This window comes from Phaethon aethereus (assembly GCF_964289735.1).
Source record: "Phaethon aethereus genome assembly, chromosome: 2".
NCBI lineage: Eukaryota > Metazoa > Chordata > Aves > Phaethontiformes > Phaethontidae > Phaethon > Phaethon aethereus.
In genome coordinates this window covers 55,382,678-55,408,426 of record NC_138582.1, presented here as the reverse complement: position 1 = coordinate 55,408,426, position 25,749 = coordinate 55,382,678, and the positions used below count along the sequence as shown (strand labels likewise).

Genomic DNA, 25,749 nt, shown 5'->3' with positions numbered 1-25,749 from the left:
TTGTTCCACAGTTGTCATCACAGACGTTTGTAATCATGTATAATATATTGCAAGTAGGAAGTGTAAGCAAAGCCTTTTCGAAGAAAATGCAAATATAGTTTAATTCTTTAATGCATTTATGTCATTAAAACAAAGAAAGTTCATAAACATTTCCTTACACTTAAAACCAGTTTCACTGCTAAACACAGGAAGTACCCATCCTTGTAGAAGGCAGTATACCAGAGCTTCAGAAATGCAAAATTTTCATCTTCACCTTTTTGGTAATTACAGAGTTTCAGCCTTCTTTTTATAACTGTCTAGAATTTTGGTCAAGATTGACAATAGATCTTCAGACATGAATTCTTCATAGTCTCTGTCAATTTTTGCATTTTGTTCATCAAGATATTTCTAGAAAAGAGTTACAGAAAGTTTATTAGAACTATCATGATCTCTATTGTACTGGTTCTGCTAAAGCATTTTAAGCAGTCATTGCACAGATTAATTGATTTCAGTTAATTCTGAGTGATGTCTACCAGAAGCAGATTAAACCTGACAGGATGTTACCGCTCAAATTTAATGATCAATTCTGATTACTTATACCAAAGATTTTGTCAACAAATTTATTTAATTAGAATCCACAGACTCAGTGCAGCAGCCCTAAGTAACTGATGCTTTATTGGAAAGAGTAAGTTCTAATTTCCATGTTGCAAATGTCTCTAGAAAGATTTAACTCTGAATATCAGGTTTTAGCTTACCTCTATAGATACTACATGAGTAGCAATCACTTCTAAAAGACGATTCAAGTTATCACCAGCTTTCCTGCTCTCTTCTGTTGTTGTTTGCATAACAACTTGATATCTAAAAAGTAAAGACACTCAGAGGGTCATGTCCATTATTATAAAATTCCTGACATCTAAAACAATCACTTCACCAAGTCTGGTATATTGTCATGTTTAACCATAATTTTTTCTATTAGTATTAGCTTGAATCAAGTTAGATTTATATATTAATACTCAACTTAGAAGAAAAAGGACTGTATTGTGCTAACTGGAAAGATACGAAGTACCTTAGAGTCAGAATAGACTTTCCAGACTTTAGGCTGTAAAATGTAGTTGTCACATAAGTTGTAAACAAACTGATTTCCTTACTCAACCATATATATGAAAAAAATTACATGGAAAACAGGAGTTTTGATACAGCAGACAAATATTCTACCAAAATATTAAGTATTGAGGAGAAACATCTGTCAATTGTGACTTTATGAAATTAATAAAATGAGATGGATACCTGCTTACTGAAGAATTTTACATTAGGATTCAAGAAAATGTCTTTATCCTTAAAACACATAAAAACCAAAACAAACTACACAAACAGCTTGAAGTTATGGGCCTTACTGTCGTTGAAGATCATGCAGTTCATTTGTGGCTTCACTGAGACCTTCATTGACACCACTCTCAAGTAATTGTTTATGCTTCTCTAACAATTCCAGTTCATTTGCACATTTTTGCTCTTCCTCTTCTGCCTCCTATAAACATAAGGAAAGAAGGGGGGGAAAAAAAAAAAAGAAATTGCATAACTCAGGAATAATTAGGATTTTTTGCCCAATTACATCCTGATACTTGAATTCAGAATTCACACAAGTAACTCCAAACTCCAGAACTAAAAAAAACCCCAAGGACATGCCCCCAAACCTAACTTTTCCTGTATTTTTGTATCATCTTCCACCCAAAACCAGCCTAACCTTCCCTTTATTTCTCTAACCATATTTCAAGGTCTGTGTTGCAGCTATTTTCCCTTTAATTTCATCTCAAAAAGTGTTATTTACGTACTTTAAATAGCTTAGAAATGGAACATCATGAACGACTGTTTCTAGGTTAAAAAATAAAATCACATTTGAGTAAGAAAATGGCTTTCCATTTTGTGTCTGAAAGAGGAGTACAAAATGTAAGCATCTCTCCAAGGAGAGATGTTGACACTATACTTAGCACAATTAAATGCACAAAACCGAACTAAATTCTGCCATTAACTAAACATGCAATTCTGGTAAATTACTGAAACATCATCCTTCAAAACTAATTTTAATACTGAAGTCTTATGGATAGCATTTTAAAAATTGCATGAGGAATTACATGACTATATCTTACTAGAACCATCCAGATGCAACTGAATGTTTCATGAGCTCACCTTAAGAGAAAAGCATATGCAACAGCATAGATCAAAAGCTAAATTTCAGACATTTTTGAAAGCAATAAACTAAATGAATTGTGTTCAGCCACCTAAGCAGGTATTAGCAACGCAATAGCCCTATTTCATGTTTATAACACAGAAGTTTGGATTTGAAAGAGCAGATGTGTTAACACTAGCTTAGTTCAAAAAGCACTTTTCTTCGGGGCACCACAGCCCCACCAAAGCCACACTGTTAGAGAAGCTGGGAGGTACTGAACCAGCCACTTAGTTGTGAACTGAGAGGGCTATGTTTTGTTGCTAAAGAAGAAGTGAGGAAAAGGATAGGGACTGCTCCCATACTGGGGAAGAAAAACAAAGCAAGCAACAATTTTATATCATTAAAACACTTAATGTGCTTTTAGTCAAATAACGTTTTCATAGTTTTTAATGTGATTAAATGTGTTCACTAAAAACTGTAAATGTATTTATTACATACAAACTGAATAGACAAGGCAGATTCTGTTAACTCTAAAATCTCCTTCAAGCACATGCTTTGAGACATCCTGAGGTCAGGAGATGATTGCCGCTGCTTTTATTACTGGATGTAGTAGCTTATGATCTACAGGATCTGCCAAAGTATGATGCTGGATTCTCTTATGAGAAAGGGCAAACTGACTCACTTAAGGTAGCATTTAAAATATTTCTGAAAAGAATGAGAGAATCCTGCAGGAGGAATGGAAGGAGGCAAGTGCAGAGGTTCAAACAAAAATGCAAACCAAAAACTTACGTATAAATAAAAAGATTAAGGCTATCAGTAAGGATAAATTGTCATCAACCTAAAAGAACTTCTACCTTAAGCTTCTGATGGTAGAGATCATCCAGCTTTTCAGCTTCTTCTTTCAGCATTTTCACACTGCTTTTCTTGTCCACTACCATTACGTTCACCTAGAATGAAAACGTGACCAAGAAAATCTAGTTCAAAAAGAATTCCAACATATAAATCCATGCCATCATAAACAACATGCGATAGCCCAGGAATATTGAAACTGGGCCAGGCTGGGGTGGCATGAACTTTCTTCATAGCAACCTGTATCATGCTTTCTTTTGAATAAGCAGCTAAAACAGCGTTAGTAACACAACATTTTGACTATTGCTGAATAGTGCTTGCACAGCACCAAAGCTTTCTCTCCCTCCCGTGGCCCCTCAGTGAGGAGGGCAGAGGCAGGCAAGAAGTTGGGAAGCCACATAGCCTGGACAGCTGACAAAAATTGGCCAAAAGGATATTCCATGCCATCTACTGTCATGCTTAGCAATACAAACTGAGGTAGGGGAAGAAGAATGGGGAAATAAAATTCTCCTTCTCCCAATCCATCTTGAATCCAATATTGCTAAAAATCTTCCTGATGACAACTTGTCAGTGATGCCACACAACAGCCTGGAATGGGCAGCTTATTAAAAACAAATCTTTCCAATGTTTGTGATCAAATAAACATGAGCTACATAATCTTCAATGCAGAGAATACACATTATTTCAACCAATAGGAGACCCTAATTCTCACAAAAACTTTTAGGTTCCATCATAAAGCAGTCTTCTCACAGGTTAATCTTCATTAACCAACACACCTGTTCCAAAGTATCTTCCAAAGTCATTTTCCGTTGAGTAGCTTTCCTAATTTCTTCCTCAGTCTGGTTTATGATCTCCATAAGGGGAGCCTGTAATACACATACAAGATGTGGCTAATGCAATTTGTTACTTTGAACCAAGATGTACCCCAGTACATCTTTTCTCTCTCCCGTTTTTATTTAGGCTGCTGTACCCTCCAATACCAAATTTCCTTCCTATACTATGATGTAGTTACGGCAATGCATCACACAAGGTTTTCAATGAAGTTTCACGGAGAGGTTAAGAGACACCTTGCCAACATTTCCAAAGAAACACATTTTTTTGTGAATGGTAACAGAAGCATTCAGCGTTGACTCTACTTACCTTGATCTGAGTTCTGTATTTGACTAGGCAATTTGGTCCTGACTCAGGATTAAACTGAATCTCAAAGTCGTGGCCTTTGGAATTCTCAGCACTTACTGGAATTAATTTCAGCTTTCGAGCCAGTTTATGATACTCTGCCAGTTGCATTTCGATCTGTTCAGATGAGAAAAGGGCACAAATCGTAGAAGAAATACAAGTGAAAAGCTTTGCAAAAGGTATTTATGTAGTACTTTAAACAGGTTTCTGAGTTGCTCTGTACAAACATGATTCTGTGTCATGCCACAGTCTGCAAGAGCTGTATGTATTGACAGTCCAGCAGTTTGCATTGTTTGGATTAAGTCTGTTTTACATTCTCTCAGCTTGCTCTGCATGTATGGGCGACACTGAATGGTTTCACCTGTAGTTTTCCCTACTCATCTGGCATATTTTTTCTTGCCTCAACTTTTTGAGGATTAGTTGATAGGGAAGGAAAAACGTGCTTGGAAATAATACAATTAACTAAAATGATGATCAGTCATCATGTTGGTATGCCTCCTGTCACTGGTTTTGACAGTAAATGCCACATAGCCATCTATCATAATAACAAACTAACTTGAGCATACATCTAGACAAAGCTTATTAAATGCTCTACGTTCTGATTAATGAGTACCATTTATATGCAAACACCAAGCAACATAAGTATTTTTCCCAGTTTTATGTGCTTCCACACTTGGACAGTATGAGGAATTTAAGTTAATAGCAAGTACTTGATAACGCATAACCCTGACAAATACAAAACATTTGAAACTTTTTTTTAGTTCTCCATCTAGCAAAAGGAAAGTTTTTAAATCCCACACTTATAGAACAACATCTTTTCATTCTGTTTGAGGGAATTGAATTTGGCCCTTAAAATCTATTAGAACTTCCACGTAAGAGGCCCATCTGGTGCTAAATGCATGCAGAAATATTGATTCAAAGCACTAGTTTTGCATTACTTCCCAACTATGAAACCTTAACATTAGCCTGAAATTGCTTGTGTTACCAAAGCAATTTCAGGCTAATGTTATCCAAGCTCTTGATGCTATAACAGTAAGAGCTGACAGTGGTGCAAATTCTAGTTATGTCCCTTATGATGAAGGAAAAAAAAAAAAAGAGGAAAAGAATACATTTCCATTATGCTTAGAACAGAAAAGGGGCAACACCCTCCCCTTCTCCCCATTTTTCAGACATATAATAACAAATTCGATTTTTGTCACTTTAGCCTGTTGAGACATATCTATGCTGTTAGAGTATTTAGGAAAGAAGTTAGCAATTGTTCAAGTCACAAGTTTAAGCTTGCATGATGAAAACTGATAGCGACCTCTCAGCATAGTAGGGTTTTCACATACCGCCTCTTTATTCCTAGCATATTTTAGCTCTTCATTCCACAGCTGATGTTCTTCTGCTTCCACTTCCTTAGTCAGCTTGTTAATGGTTTGCTGCAACTCATTTCTCTCATGATTTATTCTCTCAATGTCCGCAACTGAGTACTTTTGGTTATCAAAGATGTGCTGCAGCCGGGCATTCTCCTGCTTCATTGCTTCTACTTCCATTTCTAAGTTCACAAAACATTTGTGAAATGGATGTAAAATTCCAGTCTATATAGTTAAACCTAATTTCTCTGTATTTTTACGAGTAAATAATACCTGTATTTCATTACTCTAGTGTACAAACAGCTGTCAGCCAAAAAACCTCTTTATTAGCAATCCATTTTGGAAAGTTTATTTGTAGCATCATCATACACTAAGTATCTCACTCTGTCCTAAAGCTGAGAATTACAATTATTAACCTATTTCTACCTTCACTATCCCATTTGTGACCAAGGCCACCTTACCTGCTGTCTCAACTTCCTCATTAACACCTTCCATTTTTTGGTCAAGGATGGCTATATGAGATTCCAGATTAGCCAAATAAGCCTGGTATTTCTGGACATCTGCTTGGAGAGATGATTTCAAGTTTCGTAGTGATACTCTACGATCCTAGTACATGGATAGAAAGAACAAGCATTGTTATATTAATCTAAAATAATGATCTTACTTTCCAGACAAGACAGCAGAGTAACTGGTCAACTTCAGTAGTATAAATATAAAATTAAAGAACTTTAATACATTTTTATCTCTGTGATAGATGAATCAATTTAAGCATCTTTTAAACAAAAACAAAAAAGGCTGAAGAGATGGTTTGTACCTTAACTCTTGCATTTCAGCATTTAGTCTTTGATTTGCATTAGGCATTGCATTAAGAAAATTCTTACTACAGGTATTTCACAACTTCAGTATAATATACACAAAGGGCAGATAAAACTAAGGCAAGCTGGGAACACAAGCATCACATTCTGCACAGTAGGCAGGAGTCTCAATTTGCCAGCTGCACAGCCACTAAAACATTTTAAAACTCATGAGGTATTAAAAGCAGAATCCATCTTTTCCAACAAAATATTTTCCATAAAGTATATTATTACCACGGAATGCCATGCTCTCATCCCCTAAGAAGTTCTCATACCAACACTTTTGGAAAAGATAACGTTGAAGTTCAGAAAAAAAAAAGTGGTTCAAGTATTTTATTAATATTTCAGCCAATGCATGATCTCATTACCTGAAAATATCTGCACATCATCAAACAAATAGTGACTGAAGACTCCACAGTAAGTGCCTTGTCCTATAATGGTACAGTCTGTAATAACCTGGCCTAATTAAAATCTTACAGAGAACTGAAAGTAATTTTCTATTTGTTGTAACATATCATCAGTATCTTTGTTTAATAATGATGATAATGGTCAATAATAGAAAATTGAACTCCACCATACAAACAAGCATAGACACAATTTACTAACCGGCTCGTTTTCTTTTTCTTTTTCTAGTCTTGCAATCTCTTCTTGAAGTCTTTTGTTGTCAGCTGCTAAACCTTCTATCTGGAATTCATCTATATTAAACAAATCCTCTGTGGGGGGAAAAGAGGGAGAGTGGTGGTGGTCACAAATTAATCTCACTGAATATCATCACCTAATCTGAATATCTGTGCTTTAGCTTCAGCACAGTAAACACCCATTATCTGGACAATTATTTTAAACTAAAAAAAAGCGCCCAAAACAACCAAAACCCCCATCAAAACCCCCTTTAATTACAAAGCAAATAGGCAAAAAACCCAAAACAAACAAGAAAAGAAATTAGTTTTTTAGTCCTCATGTCATCAGAGCGCTCAAAAATCACTCCTGTGAAGAGTTACCAAACTCTCATACAGCCCACACTATAGGATAGTGTTGTTAGATGTTTCATCTGTGCCAGCTTCACAAGGTAGCTTGATTTGTATACACCTTTCTCATCCACATATTTCCTTGCCTCTTGAGACATCTTTTCCTTTACTTCCCTCAGTCTGACAAACAATGACATGATTATTTTTTCCTACTAATATCTAGTAACAGTTTGGTAGCTTATGTTCCCTCTAGAACTGATGGCTCCAGATTGTACCAGAAGTGTCTTTAGTCTAGCTTTTCGTAGGAGGGCACAGAAAACAAGAACTGTTTTTCCTCCTTGTTCTCATATTCTGTTTGCATTTCTGTAATTGATGAAATGAATGAGTAAAAAAAATTAATAATTTTCCATCTCCCCCAAGACAAACACAGGTGCATGCTGAATCATATATGAGAACATTCACAACAGAGTTTGGAACTCTTGCAGACTGTTTTCAGAGCTTTTAGAAGGTGAACTTTCTTACTCATAAGATGTTCATCCTCTGGTAATATTTTTTTTTTTTAATTGTTAACTTTGTCAGGCAGAAACAAGAATCATCTGCATAGATGGAATTTATGTCTTAAGAACTGTATGCTGCTTTTCTGTCACAAAGCCATTGAAAACAATAGGGTTACACCGGTACAGCTGACAGCAGAACATGACCTGTCTGTCTGTACTAGTAACAATGCACAAAAAGAAGAGAATTAAGTCAAAATAGCTGAGAGGTACTTGGGAATTTCAGGTTCCCTCACCTCAGATCACTTTCACTTGTAAACTGAGCAAAACTGATGCTGGAAGAAAAATAAACCAGTAACACAATTAAATACTTCATTAAAACATGAAAACTTACTTAATTTTGACTGCACTTCTGCATCCAGTTCTTCAAAAGTATCTCTCCCTTTCATGAACTGCTCATAGCACTTCACAGAGTAGTCCATGAAAAGCTGAAAACAATTTTAAAAGTGTTCATTTCAATAATTTAAAGGGCTGTGAAATATCTAGATAGTCTAAATCTACTCAACTAATGGAATTAAACAGACATCAAAAATATCTTTCACTGGTTTTACTGCACTTCTGTAATAATAAGTTTTTTTTCATCTCTTTAAACATGGAATGTCACCAGAGTATATCCAGGCAGAAGGAGGCATATAGAATTCACATTAAGAAAGATCTGGAAATACTTGATACATTTTTCTGGGATACCTAACAAGGACAGCAGATTATTTAAGAATTTATTATCTTGAAGCATATGATGCTCTCAGGCTAGTTTATGGAAACTGTAGGTCTGTTTAACAGACCTCTTTAGTAAATGTAACAACTATACATCAGATGTCAGAGAATTGATCTAGAATTAAAGAAAGGTTACCTGAAACAAATTTACTGGAGACTTTAAATTACAAATCTTTCAGAAGCAATTACACCAATGTCAATTTTGTTTCAACATATACACATATGTATCAGTTTATAATACAGACTCAGAGAATCATAGAATAAGCACACATTTAGTTTAAAAGCATTTTTACTTGTCAGCTGTCAGGTTTGTGACCTTAGTCCAAAATTCTGATTTAAATTGATGTTTGCAATTTTCTAATTAAGTGTTCTGACACATCATACAACCCCTTCCAAACATCTGCTGTGAGTTAACACTGTGTTAAATCTGAATGGTACTAATAATCTATGATATATTAGAAAGCAAGCAAGTTGCTGGATTTTTAAGTGCCTGAATTACAGTGCCACCCTATTTTGTGGCTAGGAAATGAAATGTTATGATCAATTTTTAAATGGTACACTGAGTAGGTTTTGTCAGGAGCCACCACATTTATAATTAAATCATTGTCTTTACACTGTACTGCTGTAACCAAGGTGGTAGAGAATTAAAATAAAATAGGGTTAGAAAATAGGTTTGTGAATTTGTAGAAAGTTGTAACTATAAGAACATTATGCACCAGCAATGCTGCTCGAGAACCCACCTAACCCTTCTCATCTTGATTTAATTATCAAGGAGTTAAGTGTAACATTGTGATCATGGTATTATGTTTTGTTCTAATAACAAGTAGTCAGAAAGAAGGAACACCTTGGTCAGTTCTACGGTCCGGTGGGTAGGTAATTATTCATTCTATAGTCTTGTCTTAAAACAAAGGACTGTGGGGTGAATGATTGCATACTGGACTGATAGCCTGTGAAGATCTATTTAGTGTTGCCAAGCTTAAGTGAACTTTGTAGGAAAGGTAATTCCGGCAGGGGGAGATCGCGACCACCGACTCAGAGACCACCCACTCAAGAAACCCTCCGACTCAAAAGATTAAGGAAGTAAAATCCCAAGAAATTATAGTGAGCATGCGTGGTCTTTTACATGGTAGGCGAGGAATACTTAACCAATCATTGTATGGACACTTGATGAATATGTATTAATCTTGCCTATAAATGTTTGATTTTTGAACTGATCGAGCGAACACGATTTAGGAGGAGCTATCCCCCGTGTTCCCGGCGCCGTGAATAAAGAATGCCTGCCTTTTAACACTACATTGGTGTTACGAGGTTTATTCCCGATTTCGGTGACAGTTTTGGCGACCCAGATGGGACCCTGCTTGTGAATCTCGACGGATCCGTGGGATCACAGGACCTCCAGCCGGCACCGAGGGATTCTCGGGGAGAACCTCTGATCCCCGGACCGAAGAATTCTGAGCAAGTCCCCTGGAAAGGTAATAAGGCATTCTTTAAAGGATTGAAGTAACGTGGGTTCGAGTCCCACTAGCTCGCTCGTAAGGCGCGGCGAAAGCTACGCAGAGTAGGGCTGAAAGGTACCTCTGGAAAGGGTGAGGGTACGAGACCCTCACAAGGAATGCCTGCCTATAAGACGCGGCGAAAGCCTCGCAAGGTTGGGCTAGGGGCCCAGGTAAGGAGGTTGGGGGATTTCTAGCAGGGGGCTAGAAGATCCAGAGGGACCCTCGAGGAGAGTAGGGGTCCCTCTGACTAGTGCCTGTGATAGTGCACAATCACACCCACTAGTCTTGGGAAGATGGGAACATTTCCGAGTAAAAGATCTATCCCACAAAAAACACCTTTGGGATGTATTTTGAGGCATTGGAAAGATCTGGGAGGTGATCCTCTGACTCGGAAGCAATTAATTGAATATTGCAATCATTGGTGGCCAATGTATGTCCAAGGTTGGACAGTGGGGAGAAATGGTCAGAAAATGGGACATTGCAATATAAAACCATCTTGCAATTAATGTTGTTTTGTAAAAAGGAGGGTAAATGGGAAGAAATGGCTTATATTGATTTGTTCTTTACACTACAAAATCATCCAGAATGGCAGAGACAGTATGGAATACATCTGTATGATCCCATGGTAAAGATTATGAAAAAGGGAAAATGTGATGAGAACTCGAAACAGTGGTGGTGAAATTAATTTTCAATTACTGATTTAAGATCATGGAAAGAGACTGCAGGTACCTATCAGGAGGATCCCGAAAGAGTGGCTAAGGTAAAATGCTTGAAATTGCTTAGGCTGTATATAACAATAGAGTAAAAGAAAAATAGGTGAGGCAAACCCGAAGGGGTGGAAAGCTACTAGCAGTTTTGGCAGGGAATAACAGGATAGGCAGAGGGAGAGGACAAGGAATGAATATCAGAGAGAGAAGGAAAATAAGCCCCGATTGGCAGAAGATCAATGTGCTGTTTGCAAGAAGTGTGGGCACTGGAAAAGAGAATGTCCTAAGGCAGGAGAATTAGATCCGGCTCTGCAGGCAATTAAATTAATGACTCTGGATGAAGAACTATGAAGGGGACTGGGGGAATCAACCCTAGCTGAACCTCTGGTTACATTGAAGCTAGGGAATGAAGAAATAGAGTTTCTGGAGCTACTTACTCAGTATTGTATACATGTAAAGGGAAATTTAGTCACAAATCAGTAGATGTTGTTGGTGCGACAGGGTGGAAGGAAAATTGGCCATTTTTAGAGCCATTAAAGTTTAAATTGGGAAAACAATGGGTAACTCACCAGTTTCTGTATATGCCTGAATGTCCACTGTCTTTGTTGGGACGAGATCTATTGAGTAAATTAGATGCACAAAGAACTTTCAAAGATGGAGAAATCAAGTTGTTAATGCCAGAATCAAAAGCCATAGAGGCAAGAGTGTTTATGTTACAGGATTCCTACAGGGAAGAACAGATTCCAGAAGAAGTGGAAAATGCAGTTATTCCTTTGGTCTGGGCAAGTGGAATTCTGGGACGATCTAAATTGGCAGAGCTGGTAAAGGTGATTTTAAAACCTGGAGCCAAACCGGTAAGACAAAAACAATATCCTATTAAGTGGGAAGCTCGAAAAGGATTAGAGGGGTTGATTACAAAATTTTTAGAATATGGACTATTGGTAGAGTGTGAATCAGAATATAACACTCCCATATACCAGTAAGGAAATCTGGAGGTAAGGAATACCGATTGATTCAGGATTTAAGAGGTATAAATCAGATAGTCCAAGATATACACCCAGTAGTGGCTAATCCATATATTTTACTGACTTCCTTAAAAGAGGAACATAAACGGTTTACTGTACTAGATTTAAAGGATGCCTTCTTCTGCATACCTCTAGATATAGGCAGCCAAAACATATTTGCTTTTGAGTGGGAAAGTCTGGCCACAGGACGAAAGACCCAATTGACATGGACTGTACTTCCACAAGGATTCAAAAATAGCCCTACGATATTTGGGAATCAATTGGCAAAGGAATTAGAGATATGGAAGAGACAGGACCAAAAGGGAAGTGTTCTGCTATCAGTTTACTAAATTTCCTAGGCCAAGGAGGATATAGAGTCTCCAGAAATAAGGCCCAAATAGGAAAAGAAACAGTAATTTATTTGGGATTTGAAATATCCCAAGGACAGAGACAATTGGGAAATGAAAGAAAAGAAGTTATCCGTCAAATTCCTGAACCAAGTAGCCTGAAAGAATTGAGAACTTTTCTGGGAATGATTGGGTGGTGCTGACTTTGAATTTTGGATTATGGATTGTATGTAAAGCCACCGTATGAGGCTTTAAAGGAATCCAAGGATCAGTATCTAACTTGGACACCACAATGTTAGAAATCATTCAAAGAACTGAAAAAGGCATTAATGATGGCACCTGCTCTGGGACTACCTGATGTGACCAAACCTTTTGAGTTGTTTGCACATGAAAGGCAACATCTGGCTCTTGGAGTGCTGACGCAACAGCTGGGACCCTGGAGACGACCAGTGAGGTACTTCTCTAAACAACTTGACAACGTGAGTAAAAGATGGCCAGGATGTTTACGCGCTGTGGCAGCAACAGTATTGCTGATCCAAGAAGCTCGAAAATTGACCATGGGTCAAAAGACGGTGGTGTACGTACCGCATATGGTAATAACTGTTCTAGAGCAAAAGGGGGGGGGTCACTGGCTATCCCCCAGCAGAATGCTGAAGTATCAGGTTGTCCTATTGGAACAAGATGATGTGGAATTGAAAACCACACCGATTGTTAATCCAGCAATCCAATATTTTTGTCAACAGAGAATCCAACAGGAAATTTGGAACATGATTGTTTGTTAACTATTGAACAAGTTTATTCCAGCAGACCAGACCTGAGAGATGAACCCCTAGAAAACCCTGATCTGGAGCTATATACAGATGGAAGCAGTTTCATACGAGAAGGAAAACGAATGGCTGGATATGCTGTCATCACCACCTCCGAGGTATTGGAATCAAGGACACTATCTGTAAGTACCTCAGCACAGAAAGCAGAATTGGTGGCATTGAGGCGGGCTCTGCAAATAGCTGAAGGAAGAAGGGTGAATATTTGGACTGATTCTAAATATGCATTTGGTGTGATCCATGCTCATGGAGCCCTCTGGCAAGAAAGGGGACTGCTGTCAGCCCAAGGAACATCAATAAAGTATAAAGAAGAAATTCTCCAACTCCTGGAAGATGTGCAGAGGCCGAAAGAAGTGGCGGTAATGCATTGTAAAGCTCATCAATTTGGTCAGACGGCTGTAAATATAGGTAATCAATTGGCAGACAAAGCTGCAAAAGAGGCCACAGAACGAGGTATCCTTGCACTAGTACCAGTAAAACAAAAAAACAGGTGATAGTAACCCTGCAAATTATGACATAACTCACAGAGGAAAAACATGAACAAACACACTGGGGAGTAGATGCTATGGTTTCAAGTTTAAAAACGTCTGTAGTATGTGTAGGAATGACAGGAATAGTTAAATCAATAATAGCTAAATGTCCAATCTGCCTTAAAAATAACGCCATGAACCAAAAGAGGCCACCTCTAGGAATGATAAAACAAGGAAATTCTTCAGGAGATTATTGGCAAATTGATTTCTCTGAGTTACCCAGTCAGAATGGATACAGGTATTTATTAGTACTAATGGATACATTTTCTGGATGGCCGGAGGCCTTCCCTTACCGCACCAACAAAGCTAGAGAGGGAGTTAAAGTGTTGTTGAAGGAAATAATACCGAGATTTGGAATGCCATTGGGAATGTCTTCTGATAGGGGACCACACTTTGTGGCAGATGTAGTTCAATAGTTCAGTAAAGTTTTGGGTATAAAATGGGACTTATATACCCCTTGGATGCCACAATCGAGTGGAAAAATTGAGAGATTGAATCAAATGTTGAAAAGACAAATAAGTAAAATTTGTCAGGAAACATCTTTGAAGTGGCCACAGGCTTTACCACTAGCTCTCTTGAAAATCAGGATCCAACCAAGATCAAGAGACGGTATAAGTCCATATGAAGTCCTGTATGGTAAACTGTACCAGACTCCTTTAATCCCAGGGGATATGAAGGTAGCTGGGGAAACTGATTTGCAAGTGTATCTAATTTCTTTAGGAAAAGTCCTTGGAGCACTTTGGAGATATATTGTGCTGACTAGGTCACTTGCCTGTACATCAGTATCAGCCAGGTGATCTTTAAACTTGGAACTCTGAACCACTGCAGGAAAAGTGGAGGGGACCATTCTAGGTACTGTTAACAACTTATACTGCAATCAAGGTTGGAGGAGTGGAACCGGGGATACACGACACCCGAGTGAAGAAAGCCCCGTCATGGAAGGTCATCAATAGGGATTCAGAGACTGCAAAGTTGATTTTAAAACATGTTTAAGAAATTATCATTGGAAAATATGGAAAAATGGGTTTTGATTTGGAAACTGATGATGTTGGGAGCATTATTTGAGATGATAATAGATCAATTGGAAGGGAGAGTGAAGCAGAGCAGCTAATATACATTCCAAGGAGAACTCCAGAAGAAAATTTAATGGTAGGATTGATAAAAGAATTTGCAAATTTACAAAATGTAACCCAAATAACCGCATGTCTTCCAATTCCAAGAGCAGTAGGTGAATCAATTCCATGGGGAATCTTAACAACAAATTTGAGTGCAGTAAGCACAAGGGATAAACAATTATGCAAAGAAATAAGTAGAGGCCTCCCTGTACATGATCCCGAGGAAGCTGGACGTGTAGTCCATAATTGTGAAAATCAGACTAAGCTAGAGGCAGAGGCTGCATGGGATTCAGTGTGGTCTATGACTATTCTATCTCAATTTCAATATATGGCTAATACTTCATGGTGTTTTGCCTGGGACGGAACAATCTTTACAGTTTTCCCATCAGTTAATGACAGGGGAACCACATCCAGGGAAAAGGAAGACATAGTACCCTGGTGGAATTGTAAAAAGATATGTAATTGCAGTGCAGTTGATAGAGCAGTCCAAGAAGTTCCTCCCTTAGCAGCTGCATTGAAATATGGGTGTTAGTGCAGAGGACTCAAGAACGATTTAAATTTGACTAGTGTATATAAAATTAGAAAGGGATCAATATTTAGTTGTAGAAGATCTACAGTTCAGAACCCAGGACATTTAGTTTGGGCAATGAGTGATGGAACTTGGACCACCCATTTACCAATGGACGGGAAAGTAAAACAAATTACTTTAGGAATGCCAACATTATGTCCAATCTGAAAGAAATCTTCCTTTAGGGGAGATTCTGAAAATTTTAACTTTATGGACAAAAAGATCACAAATTGATGATGATGATTGGAATGAACCCTCGACAGGAGTGAAACTTGGATGAGCCTTAGAATCCTTATTGACTCCCTTGGCAACTTACAGGAATAGGGATTGGTTATATAAGTTGACAGGTCAAGTGAAAAGATTAGCCAAAATAATGAGGAAAGGATTTAAACAACTAAATTTACAGTTACAAGCCACTTTGAAGATGACCCTACAAAATAGGATAGCTCTAGATATGCTCTTACTAAAAGAACATGGAGTTTGTGGATACCTGAGGGATAGGATAGATCATTGTTGCATAGGTATCCCAAATGTTACCCAGGATGTTGAATATGATTTGGACTTATTGAAAAAAATAGAAAAGGATACTCAGGAAATGCAACAAGACATGCAAGAAAATTGGTTTGATAAAATTTTCAGTGGATAGGGATAAAACTTGAGTTCTTGGGTGAAGTCCTTTAATTGATACTGTGTTATTATTATTAATAATATCTTTGAGAATATTATTCATTTATCATTGTTTGAAAAAGAAATTTACAAAAAGAGCTACCATTGATAGCAGAATTACACTTGCATTGACTACAAAACACCAAAATTTAAATGGACTAACTATTGTATGATGGTAGGAGCATTATTAAAGTGATTGAATGTTAATAAGGAAATTAATTTGTAATGGAAGTATTGAAAAGAAATTATTTCAAAACTTCCAAAGGGGGGAAATGTAACCAAGGTGGTAGAGAATTAAAATAAAATAGGGTTAGAAAATAGGTTTGTGAATTTGTAGAAAGTTGTAACTATAAGAACATTATGCACCAGCAATGCTGCTCGAGAACCCACCTAACCCTTCTCATCTTGATTTAATTATCAAGGAGTTAAGTGTAACATTGTGATCATGGTATTATGTTTTGTTCTAATAACAAGTAGTCAGAAAGAAGGAACACCTTGGTCAGTTCTACGGTCCGGTGGGTAGGTAATTATTCATTCTATAGTCTTGTCTTAAAACAAAGGACTGTGGGGTGAATGATTGCATACTGGACTGATAGCCTGTGAAGATCTATTTAGTGTTGCCAAGCTTAAGTGAACTTTGTAGGAAAGGTAATTCCGGCAGGGGGAGATCGCGACCACCGACTCAGAGACCACCCACTCAAGAAACCCTCTGACTCAAAAGATTAAGGAAGTAAAATCCCAAGAAATTATAGTGAGCATGCGTGGTCATTTACATGGTAGGCGAGGAATACTTAACCAATCATTGTATGGACACTTGATGAATATGTATTAATCTTGCCTATAAATGTTTGATTTTTGAACTGATCGAGCGAACACGATTTAGGAGGAGCTATCCCCCGTGTTCCCGGCGCCGTGAATAAAGAATGCCTGCCTTTTAACACTACATTGGTGTTACGAGGTTTATTCCCGATTTCGGTGACACTGCTGTTAACCTTAGAAGACTCAAGTGCTAAAGAGAAATATACCTGAGACCCTACTAAGACAATAAACAAATGGCATAATGACTCTCTTTTTCCACAAAGGAGAACAGAAACAGTGGCAACTCAGAGATAAAGCATTTAAATTTAAACACCCAGTCTTCACCAACAGACTGGCCATGATGCTTGCTCAGAAAGCTAATTGATCAGACTTTTTATATAATGCTACTATACTTCCTAGAGAACTCTGTGAATATAAAAATTAACAGAATATATATAAATAGTTAAAATTGTTGTGTCATATATTTAAATAGTGTTCTTACAGCATATGGCAAAATTCAGTTGAACAATTCTGATAATCATTTACTTTTTATGGTACCTTATTATGTACAATTCCATCATCTGTCTCTCCTCCCCAGCTCTGTCCATCATCAAACGATGGTGCATTTTCCCTCATGGCAGCATACAACTGAAAGGCACAGGTGTACATCCAAAGAGCAAGTGTAAAGATCCCCATTAGTTTTCATCATAGTTTCACGTTCACGATAAGCAGAGGAGTAACATTGGATTAGGATTTCAGCAAGCAGGGTGTTAATGGTTCTGCTTCAGAATGTGGCCAATCACATCGGGGTAACGAGCCTTTGTTTAGTTGACTAAAAGCACAGATGAAGAGGCATTAACTGGCCATTCAACACCGCTAAATTGCCTTGCTAAACCAAACATGTCTTTTCAGAATAAAGGATGGGATTTTCATTTGTGCCCAGTTCAGCAGTGGTGAACTTCTGTCACAGATTCCAAATTTTGCTCAGACCTGAGCTGGCAGCAACAGAGTTACCACTATTAAAAAAACAAAAAACCCCACCCAAACACAAACCCACGCACCCTATATAATCAAAGGACACTTGAATAATTGCTGTTGAAAATTCCATCCCTAGACTTCAAATTTAGGGGAATATGGCAGATGTCACAGTAACTGCATTGAAGATACATGATTATACCCATAAACTTTTCACATTTTTAGGTATGTATAGATTGTCATTCTGCCCTTGCCCCTTCTCATACACAGATTTATCCAGTGCACACAGTAAAAAAATCCAACATAGTATAGCATTAACAGAACAGTTTAAATGTTACTAGAAGTAAAGCTAAGGGCTAGCTCCCAGATGGCAGGTAAGAACACCTACCTTTTTCTTTATGTAAATGTCAAGCAAAGAGATTTTTAGAAAGCATTTAAGAGATCTGTACTGAAACTAACATTCCAGCCTGAAAAGTGGAAATATTTGGCTTAAAGAAGACAAATGCTACCTTGACACAATCGATTAACCAAACCAAAGCTGTCACAATCTGAGGCCACGTGTGTGGTGCTCCCACTGTGTACATGGAGCTTTTTGACAAAGGGAAGGGGTACCTACAAGGCAAAAGAAAATACATTTTTAATAGCTGTGGCAAACAGTGATGAAAACAAAACGGCACATTTTCACATGTAGATCAAGGCGCAGAAGGAAGAACAAACTCAATTGTACTTTATACCGTACGTCAAAGGGAGATAAGCTGAGTTCTTACAGCACTATTTTATTCAATTATCATGGGTTTCCCACTTTGTGATTCTATGAATCATGTAATATGTGAAGTTGGAAGGGACCCATAAGGATCATCGAATCCAACTCCCTGCTCCTTGCAGGACTACCTAAAAGTAAACCATACGACTAAGAGCGTCGTCCAGACGCTGCTTGAACTCTGACAAGCTTGGTGCTGTGACCAATTCCCTGGGGAGCCTCTTCCAGTGACCGACCACCCTCTCAGTGAAGAGCCTTTTCCTAAGATCCAATCTAAACCTCCCCGACACAGCTTCATTCCTACTGCTGGTCACCAGAAAGAGGAAATCAGTGCTGCCCTCCTTGAGGAAGTTGTAGACTGTGATGAGGTCACTCCTCAGCTTTTTCTTCTCTAGGTTGAACAAACCAAGTGACCTCAGCCCCTCCTTGTAAGTCTTACCCTCAAAGGCTTTCGCCATCTCGGTTGCCCCTCTCTAGACACACTCTAATAGTTCAATGTCCTCCGTATATGGAGGTGCCCAAAAGTGCACACAGTACTCGAGGTAAGGCCTCACCAATGCAATGTAGAGTCGGATAATCACCTCCCTCAACCAGCTAGCTATTGAGGAAACGGACTTTTTTTGCATATCCAAAGATTAGGAACGATTAAGGCCTCATACAAAAAAGCATAAACTATTCCTTCATACATTCCTTATATTCATCTTAGTATGTTGCCTTGGTCTTGCTAGCAGCCAGATCTGTCTTTCTCCTTCTGAAGCTACTATGGGAGGAGAGGTGGGCACTGCAGTACTAAGGAAAAAGGAGTGGGTGTCCTGTAAGCACAAAGTGATTCATGATGAGACAAAGACCTCAAAGGAAAGGCAACAAACACAAAGGAGGGAGTAAGAGTCCAATGGATGATGACATCTGACTGGGTGTGCAAGCCTGAAAGATTTCCTAACATATGAAAACAAACAGATACATAGGAGTCCTGTTTTCAGAGCACAAGATTCTTGCTTCTTAGGTCAAATGCACTTTGAAAAGAGAAAAGCAGCTGTCAATCAGCTTAATTTCATACAATTACAGAAAAGAATTTCAGAACAGCTGCATATCAAAGTATTAATATTACCTATAAATACAGAACACACAAAGGCTATACTGCTAATTACATTCTCTCAAAATCTTCTACAGATAAAGGAACACAGAAGTGCAGATTTTATTCCATCTTTAGATTGACAGCTGCCCAAAGTTATTTTAAGAACATAGGACAAGAAGCTACTGATAAACCAACAGTTCTAAATAAGTGCTCATGAGCCATTCAACCTGAGAATCTTAAAAAATTATTTAGTTCCATTTTCTAACTCTCAAAAGACACCTTAAAGTGGATTCTCAAAATAAGTCTTTTTATCCAGGATTACACTCTTGGTGCAGCAGAGTAGAGCCTCTTGAGAGCAACTTCCTTTTCAACATTTCAGGTAGGTCAGCAGTTTCAAATGTTATAGGTTAAACCAAAATTTTATTAAAATACTGAAAAGTGAGCAGAACAGACTTATACCTACATCTAAGGAGCCCTGGTGCTTTGACACCATCACGGGCTCAAATCTACATAAGTAAAATTCACTTCACTTTTTTTTAATGAGCCTGAAAATTCACTGTTTACGACAGGCAGAGGATTTTCCTTCTTGGAAAGTGTTGGTACATTAATGAATCCAAACACTTACTGAACAAGATTAGAAATAAAACGACCAGCTACTTAGTGTGGTTTTTTTTTTTTTAAACCTCAGTGGTCATTTCTGTTAATTCCACCCCCTGCTGTGAAAGCAGAATGAGATAAATTACAAGAAAAAAAGATTTTTAACTAAATGAACTGGATCCAACATTCTGAAATGGTTTTTTAGTTCTTGGATTTTAACAGAATGGACCAGAAGAGTCTGTCAAAAAAATTTGCGTCTGTCTTTCAAAGTTTAATACAAATAAGGATAATTGATTAGATTTTAAATTACAAAGCAAGTTTCCAAGAACCTGTAGTTCCGCAAGTTCAAACATAAATGTGTAGCAGAGCCTGAGAATCAGACAGTAAACTTAGAGCTAAAAAAATGAGACAAGATAATCACAAGACTGTAGTTTCAGAGTTTCAGCTGAATGAGGAAGCCTAGCTGTTCTCCCCGGCTATCATGCAGAATTCTTAGCTTTTACATTTCTAGCTGTATGATATGATTTAGCACAACAGGCTGACAATAATGACCTTACCCAAGCTCTTTAAAAACTCTGGGAATTTCCTCTTCAAATTTTGAGTCAGGCAGTTCGTAAGAAGGGCAGAGAAATCCATAGATAAAAGTGAAGATTTTTAAAAAGTCCTTAACTGATGGAGACTGCAGTGATTTCATGGAAACATTATGCGCATAACCATTCTCAACAAGGAACTGAGAAAAAGAAACATGGCATATTAGTCACTAAAGAAAATGTAAGTTGAAACCATGAAAAATTTTGATTGGTATTTTTTATGTCTAATAATGTACACTTAGAATAAGTTAATAAGTTACCTCACAAAGCTGCTTGATACATTGTTGGATGAATGCTTTGTCATGAAGTGGCCTGGGATCCTTGATCTTTTCTGTACCAAACACACCATACTGACTGTTGCGTGAACCTCCAGCCCCACTAGTTCTAAGAACAAAAAATAAGTAGTTCTTGTGACAATACATATAAAGAAGAGTTCTCTTAATGTTAAGTCACTACAATTGCTATAATTATGTTTCTTTTGCACTTGTTTTGTATGCAAAGAGATGCCTGAAGGTTTCTCTTTATCTAGGATGATTGGGGGGGAAAAAAAAAAATCAACCTGAAAGCCATGATGCACACATGCAACAGAGGAATTACTGCATCCCAGATGAATATTTTCTTCAATTTATTGAAAGAAAAAGTTTTAAAGATCAGAAAAGTACCCCAAAGGTGAAAAAAGAAAATTATGTACATGATTAAAAATAAAGACTAAAATATTCAAGAAAAATTTAAAAGGAATACATCCCTACAACAGCAGGGTCCTATGAAAGAAGATACCTGCAAGACATCAGAACACAGAAAGCCATGAACTAAGCTGAAAGATTATAGAATTTTGGAAGACTTGAATCTTAGAAGAAACTAAGGCAGTGTGTACTGAAGGTATCGTTCTTCCTTAAATAGGCAAATATATTGATGCACTCTTAAGCTTTGCAGTGCATATCATTCCCAAGAGGAAGAACAGCTCTCAAAGCAATTCCCACTCCACAGCATTATTTTTTACTGATCAAAGAGTGGAGCAAGGCAGACCTGAAGTTCTGCTGTCCTCAGATCCATTATTCCCTATAATGAAAATCATAGTTATAGAATAGTTTGGGTTAGAAGGGACTGTTAAAGATCATCTAGTCCAACCCCCCTGCAACGAGCAGGGACGTCTTCAACTAGATTAGACTGCTCAGAGCCTCGTCCAACCTGACCTTGAAGGTTGCCAGGGATGGGGCATCTACCACCTCTCTGGGCAACCTGTGCCAGTGTTTCACCCCCCTCTTTGTCAAAAATTCCTCCCTTCTATTGACTCTAAATCTACCCTCTTTTAGTTTAAAACCGTTACCCCTTTTTCTGTTGCAACAGGCCCTGCTAAAAAGTCCATCTCCATCTTTCTTATAAGCCCCCTTTAAGTACTGGAAGGCTGCAATAAGGTCTCCCCAGAGCCTTCTCTTCTCCAGGCTGAGCAACCCCAACTCTCTCATCCTTTCTTCATAGGAAAGAGAGAAAAAAATATGTCAAGAGAGAATTACAAAGTATTTGGGACTGTTATTGTTTTAATTTATAGTACAGAGATCTAAAGCTATCAATACCTCTTCCCAAAAAAGCTGACTTTTCTTTCCGAAGTTCCAGGTGTAGGTTTGCTCATGCTCAGCTTCCCAAACGTACCTCTGTCCTTCCTGAGGGATAGGGAGAAGGATTCAAGTGACTATTTCTACCATTTCATCTTTTGCTCAGGTAAGAAAACTACAAACACATGCACATAAGCCTAAGCATCTTCAGCAGCATCTTAGAAGAGTCAACTGATTTTAATGCATTATTTGTCCATTATCAAAACTACTTCTGCAAGAAAATTTGTAAGCATACTTTTTCTACATACATGGAGCCAGCCACCTCCTAAGAAATATGTAAGAAAAAGTCTTACAATTTGAAATGTGTCATGGGTATACAAATAGATTAAAGAAAGCTCTTTGCAGAACTGGAACACTTGTGCAAATATCCTTGGCTGCAAGGGGTTTTCTTCTCGCTGCTCCCATTTTTTTTTTCAGTTGCTGCTCACACACTCAAACATACTACAATAAATCTCTTCAGAGATAGTTTTATATACCTATTAGGAAGACAATCAGCAACACTTACATCTGAGGTGTTTGAAGACCCATCTTGTTGTTGTCCTGCACTCTCAGTGCCATCATAGATTGCCGACCACTGCTTCCGGCAGTACTTGAGCTTCGTCTCATTGTGACTAAACTGTAAATGACAGTATGTCAGTACTGGAAAATCCAAGATCTAGCAGTATTTGTTTTTTCTAAACACTGCAATTACTTTCTAAAGGGTCAGAATAAGCAAGTAGAACTGTACTTTGGACCAATTACTGTGACAGTTTCCAGAAATATTGTGCTCTCTAAAAAAAAAAAAAAAAAAGGGGGGGGGGGGGAGAGAGAGAATGGTGTACATCAGACTCCAGAACTACACAGCAGCAGCCACAGCCTTTCAAATCAACTATTTTATTGATGAAGGTGCCAGTGCTTGTTTCAGACTGACAGTATCATAGCACAATAACTGGAAAGCCTATTCCAAGATAATATTATGGCCATCTTCAGACTACATACACAAAATACAAATCAAACTGGAAGTATTTAAATGTCCCCACAGTGGCATTAAGTGGAATTTTGAGGTAAATAGGATTAACTCTGCAAAACCCGACAACTTTTGCCTGCTACGGAGAATTTATTTTATTTGTGGGATGAGCTCAAGTGACTGAATTATAACTAATTGAAAATCCTTCATTACAAACATTAGCAAAACACAGTATCAATATAAATTGTGTTTCACGATCACATTTCTAGTTCCACTTCTTTCAAACCATGACAGAAGGTCAGCTTAGGCCCACTTCATAGGGCAGCTTGTCTGTGACCTCCTTTTCCCTGGGGAAGAAGCTGCATTCTTCCGTTACTTTACCAGGGATCCACTGCAGAGAGTAAATCGTTTTCACAAAGGTACCAAATGATTCGTTTACGAGCAGAGTTTACTGGAGTCAACACGCCAGCAGGGGGAGGGAGAGAAGAAGAAGAAGAAAAAAAGAAAAAAAAAAAAGGTAGGAGCGCGACAGAACCGGTCACAACCACATCTACTTGCATTAACAGCGCGCTTAAACCGTACCAAAGGCAAACGGGAAGGCCAGTGGCGTTCACACGCCGACAGCCCGACACTCCCCCCGCCGCGGGGCCCGGCCTCCTCGCAGCCCCGGTTTTTCCCCGGTGCGCGACCAAGGGCGCTCCCGGGGTCCGGGGCAGCGCCTGCCAGCCGCCTCACAGCCGCCCGCCCCCCTCAGCGGGGAAGGCCCCCACCAGAGAGGGACCCATCCCAAGAGCCCAGCCGTTACCGTTACCAGTGCTGACTCCTGCCTCTCAATTTCAAATCCGCCCGCCGATAACGTCACGCAGCGCGCCGCAGCGGCGTACGTCATAGCGGAGCGACGACGTCCCCGCGAAGGGACGCGGGGGGAGTGTCATTACTTCCGGTTGCCCGGCCGTTCACCCGCAAACTGTCTGATTCCCCCGGAAGCTCTTGGAAGAAAAGATTGTGGCCGTACAACAAAATGGCGGCGGTTACGGCGGGGCGGAGCCGCGGCCGTAAGTGTCTTAGGCGCTGCCGTGCAGCGGCGAGCCTCGGGGCTTTTCTCTTGCCTGCGGCGAGGGTCGGGGGCGGAGGGCAGCTCCCCTTCCTATCCACCCCCGTAACGGCTTGCAGCCGCCGTGCCGAGTCCCGCGCGCAGGCTTCAGCAGCTGCTCCCTCCGGCTCCGCCGCGGCGGTGAGGCGAGTGCTCGCCGTTGGGCCGCTCTTCCCGCCGAGCGGCAGTGGGACATGGCGGGGGGTGGGTCTGAGGAAAAACCCGGGCTGCCGGCCTCTGCGAGCGCTGGGACCTGGCCTCTGCTGCGCTGGTGCCCTTGTCCTGTCGCCGCTCCTGAGCGCTGTCGTGTGAAGTCTTGGTTCGTGTAATTGCTGTGTCGTAATGCTGTTTTCTAACTTGTTAAAAGGGTCATCTTGGAGTAAATCCGTGCTGTATAAAATCATAGAAACTTATTTAAAACATGCTTACTATAAAAAAGTGAAATAAGGGTGAAACAGAAGTCACAGTGGGGAAACCAGCTGAAGTCAGAAGTTTCTACAGTGTGTCCTGTAGTGCGAATGGAAAACTGTCAGAAGATAGGTGCTGCTTTATTAAACAGTGATAATTCTGAAAAGTGAACTCTTAAAAAATTCCCACAGGAGGAGTTTGCTCCAGGAAGTGTGTATGATTGCTGGCTACGGTTTCAAGGAGTTCATTTTTCTGCCTGAAAAGGGGAGCTGTGATGTCCGTGGTACATCGTCTGACAGCAGGGTGGCTCGTGGACCACCTGTCTTTCATCAACCAGTGTGGCTATGAGATCTGCCACTCCTTTGCATACCCTAGTCGTGTCACTCTCAATACTTCTGTCACATCTACTGGAGATTGTCATGCTACTTCTACCTTTGCTGCCACCTCCTCATCAAGAGATGGTCCTTTTCCTGGTCCTAGAGGTGCGATAGAAGGTAAAACAACAAAAACAAGATATGTGTTTCGGGAGGAGTTCTTTGACATTTCTAAGCCCCGTATAGCTGCAGCTCCTGAGGAGCAGCTGTGGCAGGGATGCCCTGAGGTGAGTCTCACAGATGTAAAGGCCAACAGCAACAGACAGGAACATGAAGAGGGAACCAAGAGTGGCGTCGGAGCTTCTGTTGCCAGTGTTAGGAAGGTATGTGCTCCATAAAACAGTAAACTGCAGTAATCCTCCGGTAAATAATATACCATTAACATTGTCTTCCACATTTCAGTTTCCTGCGGTTATGTAGGAGAGCGGGAATTTTTCAACAATAGGTTTCAAGATGCACAGAAAATACAAGCACTTGTGATGATATTCTTGTGTCCCTCATGACAGTAATGTGTATCCTGTGACCCAAAAGCAGCGGGTTGCTCACAAAGTCTTCTGATGTTGGTTGTGGTCAGGCACTTGAGCTGAAACTGTGGTAGCTGTCAGGATTGTGTAGATTAACAAGGAGGGAAGGACAGTATGAATTTACATTCA

At 39.2% G+C, this 25,749-nt stretch overlaps 2 protein-coding genes across 2 annotated transcripts in view; one reads left to right on the top strand and one right to left on the bottom strand.

Moving 5' to 3' along the window:
- Positions 1 to 264: 264 nt before the first annotated feature.
- NDC80 (NDC80 kinetochore complex component) lies at positions 265 to 24,116 on the bottom strand (the record flags this gene model as incomplete). The annotated part of the gene is made up of 16 exons (XM_082014590.1): positions 22,781 to 24,116; positions 22,237 to 22,323; positions 20,923 to 21,046; positions 20,630 to 20,802; positions 18,150 to 18,252; positions 17,224 to 17,313; positions 8,231 to 8,324; positions 6,984 to 7,090; positions 5,985 to 6,129; positions 5,500 to 5,705; positions 4,133 to 4,285; positions 3,769 to 3,858; positions 2,998 to 3,090; positions 1,374 to 1,504; positions 735 to 837; positions 265 to 387 (listed from the first exon to the last, which is right to left on the bottom strand). The coding sequence occupies exons 1-16, from the start codon at positions 22,879 to 22,881 to the stop codon at positions 265 to 267; spliced, it is 1,923 nt and encodes a 640-aa protein (XP_081870716.1). The 5' UTR covers positions 22,882 to 24,116.
- An 880-nt stretch (positions 24,117 to 24,996) lies between these two features.
- The window catches only part of METTL4 (methyltransferase 4, N6-adenosine), a gene marked incomplete at both ends in the record, with an annotated part of 33,071 nt that continues 32,318 nt past the window's right edge, over positions 24,997 to 25,749 (top strand). The window contains 1 exon segment of the mRNA XM_081996949.1: positions 24,997 to 25,419. Coding sequence (XP_081853075.1) covers positions 24,997 to 25,419 — 423 coding nt within the window.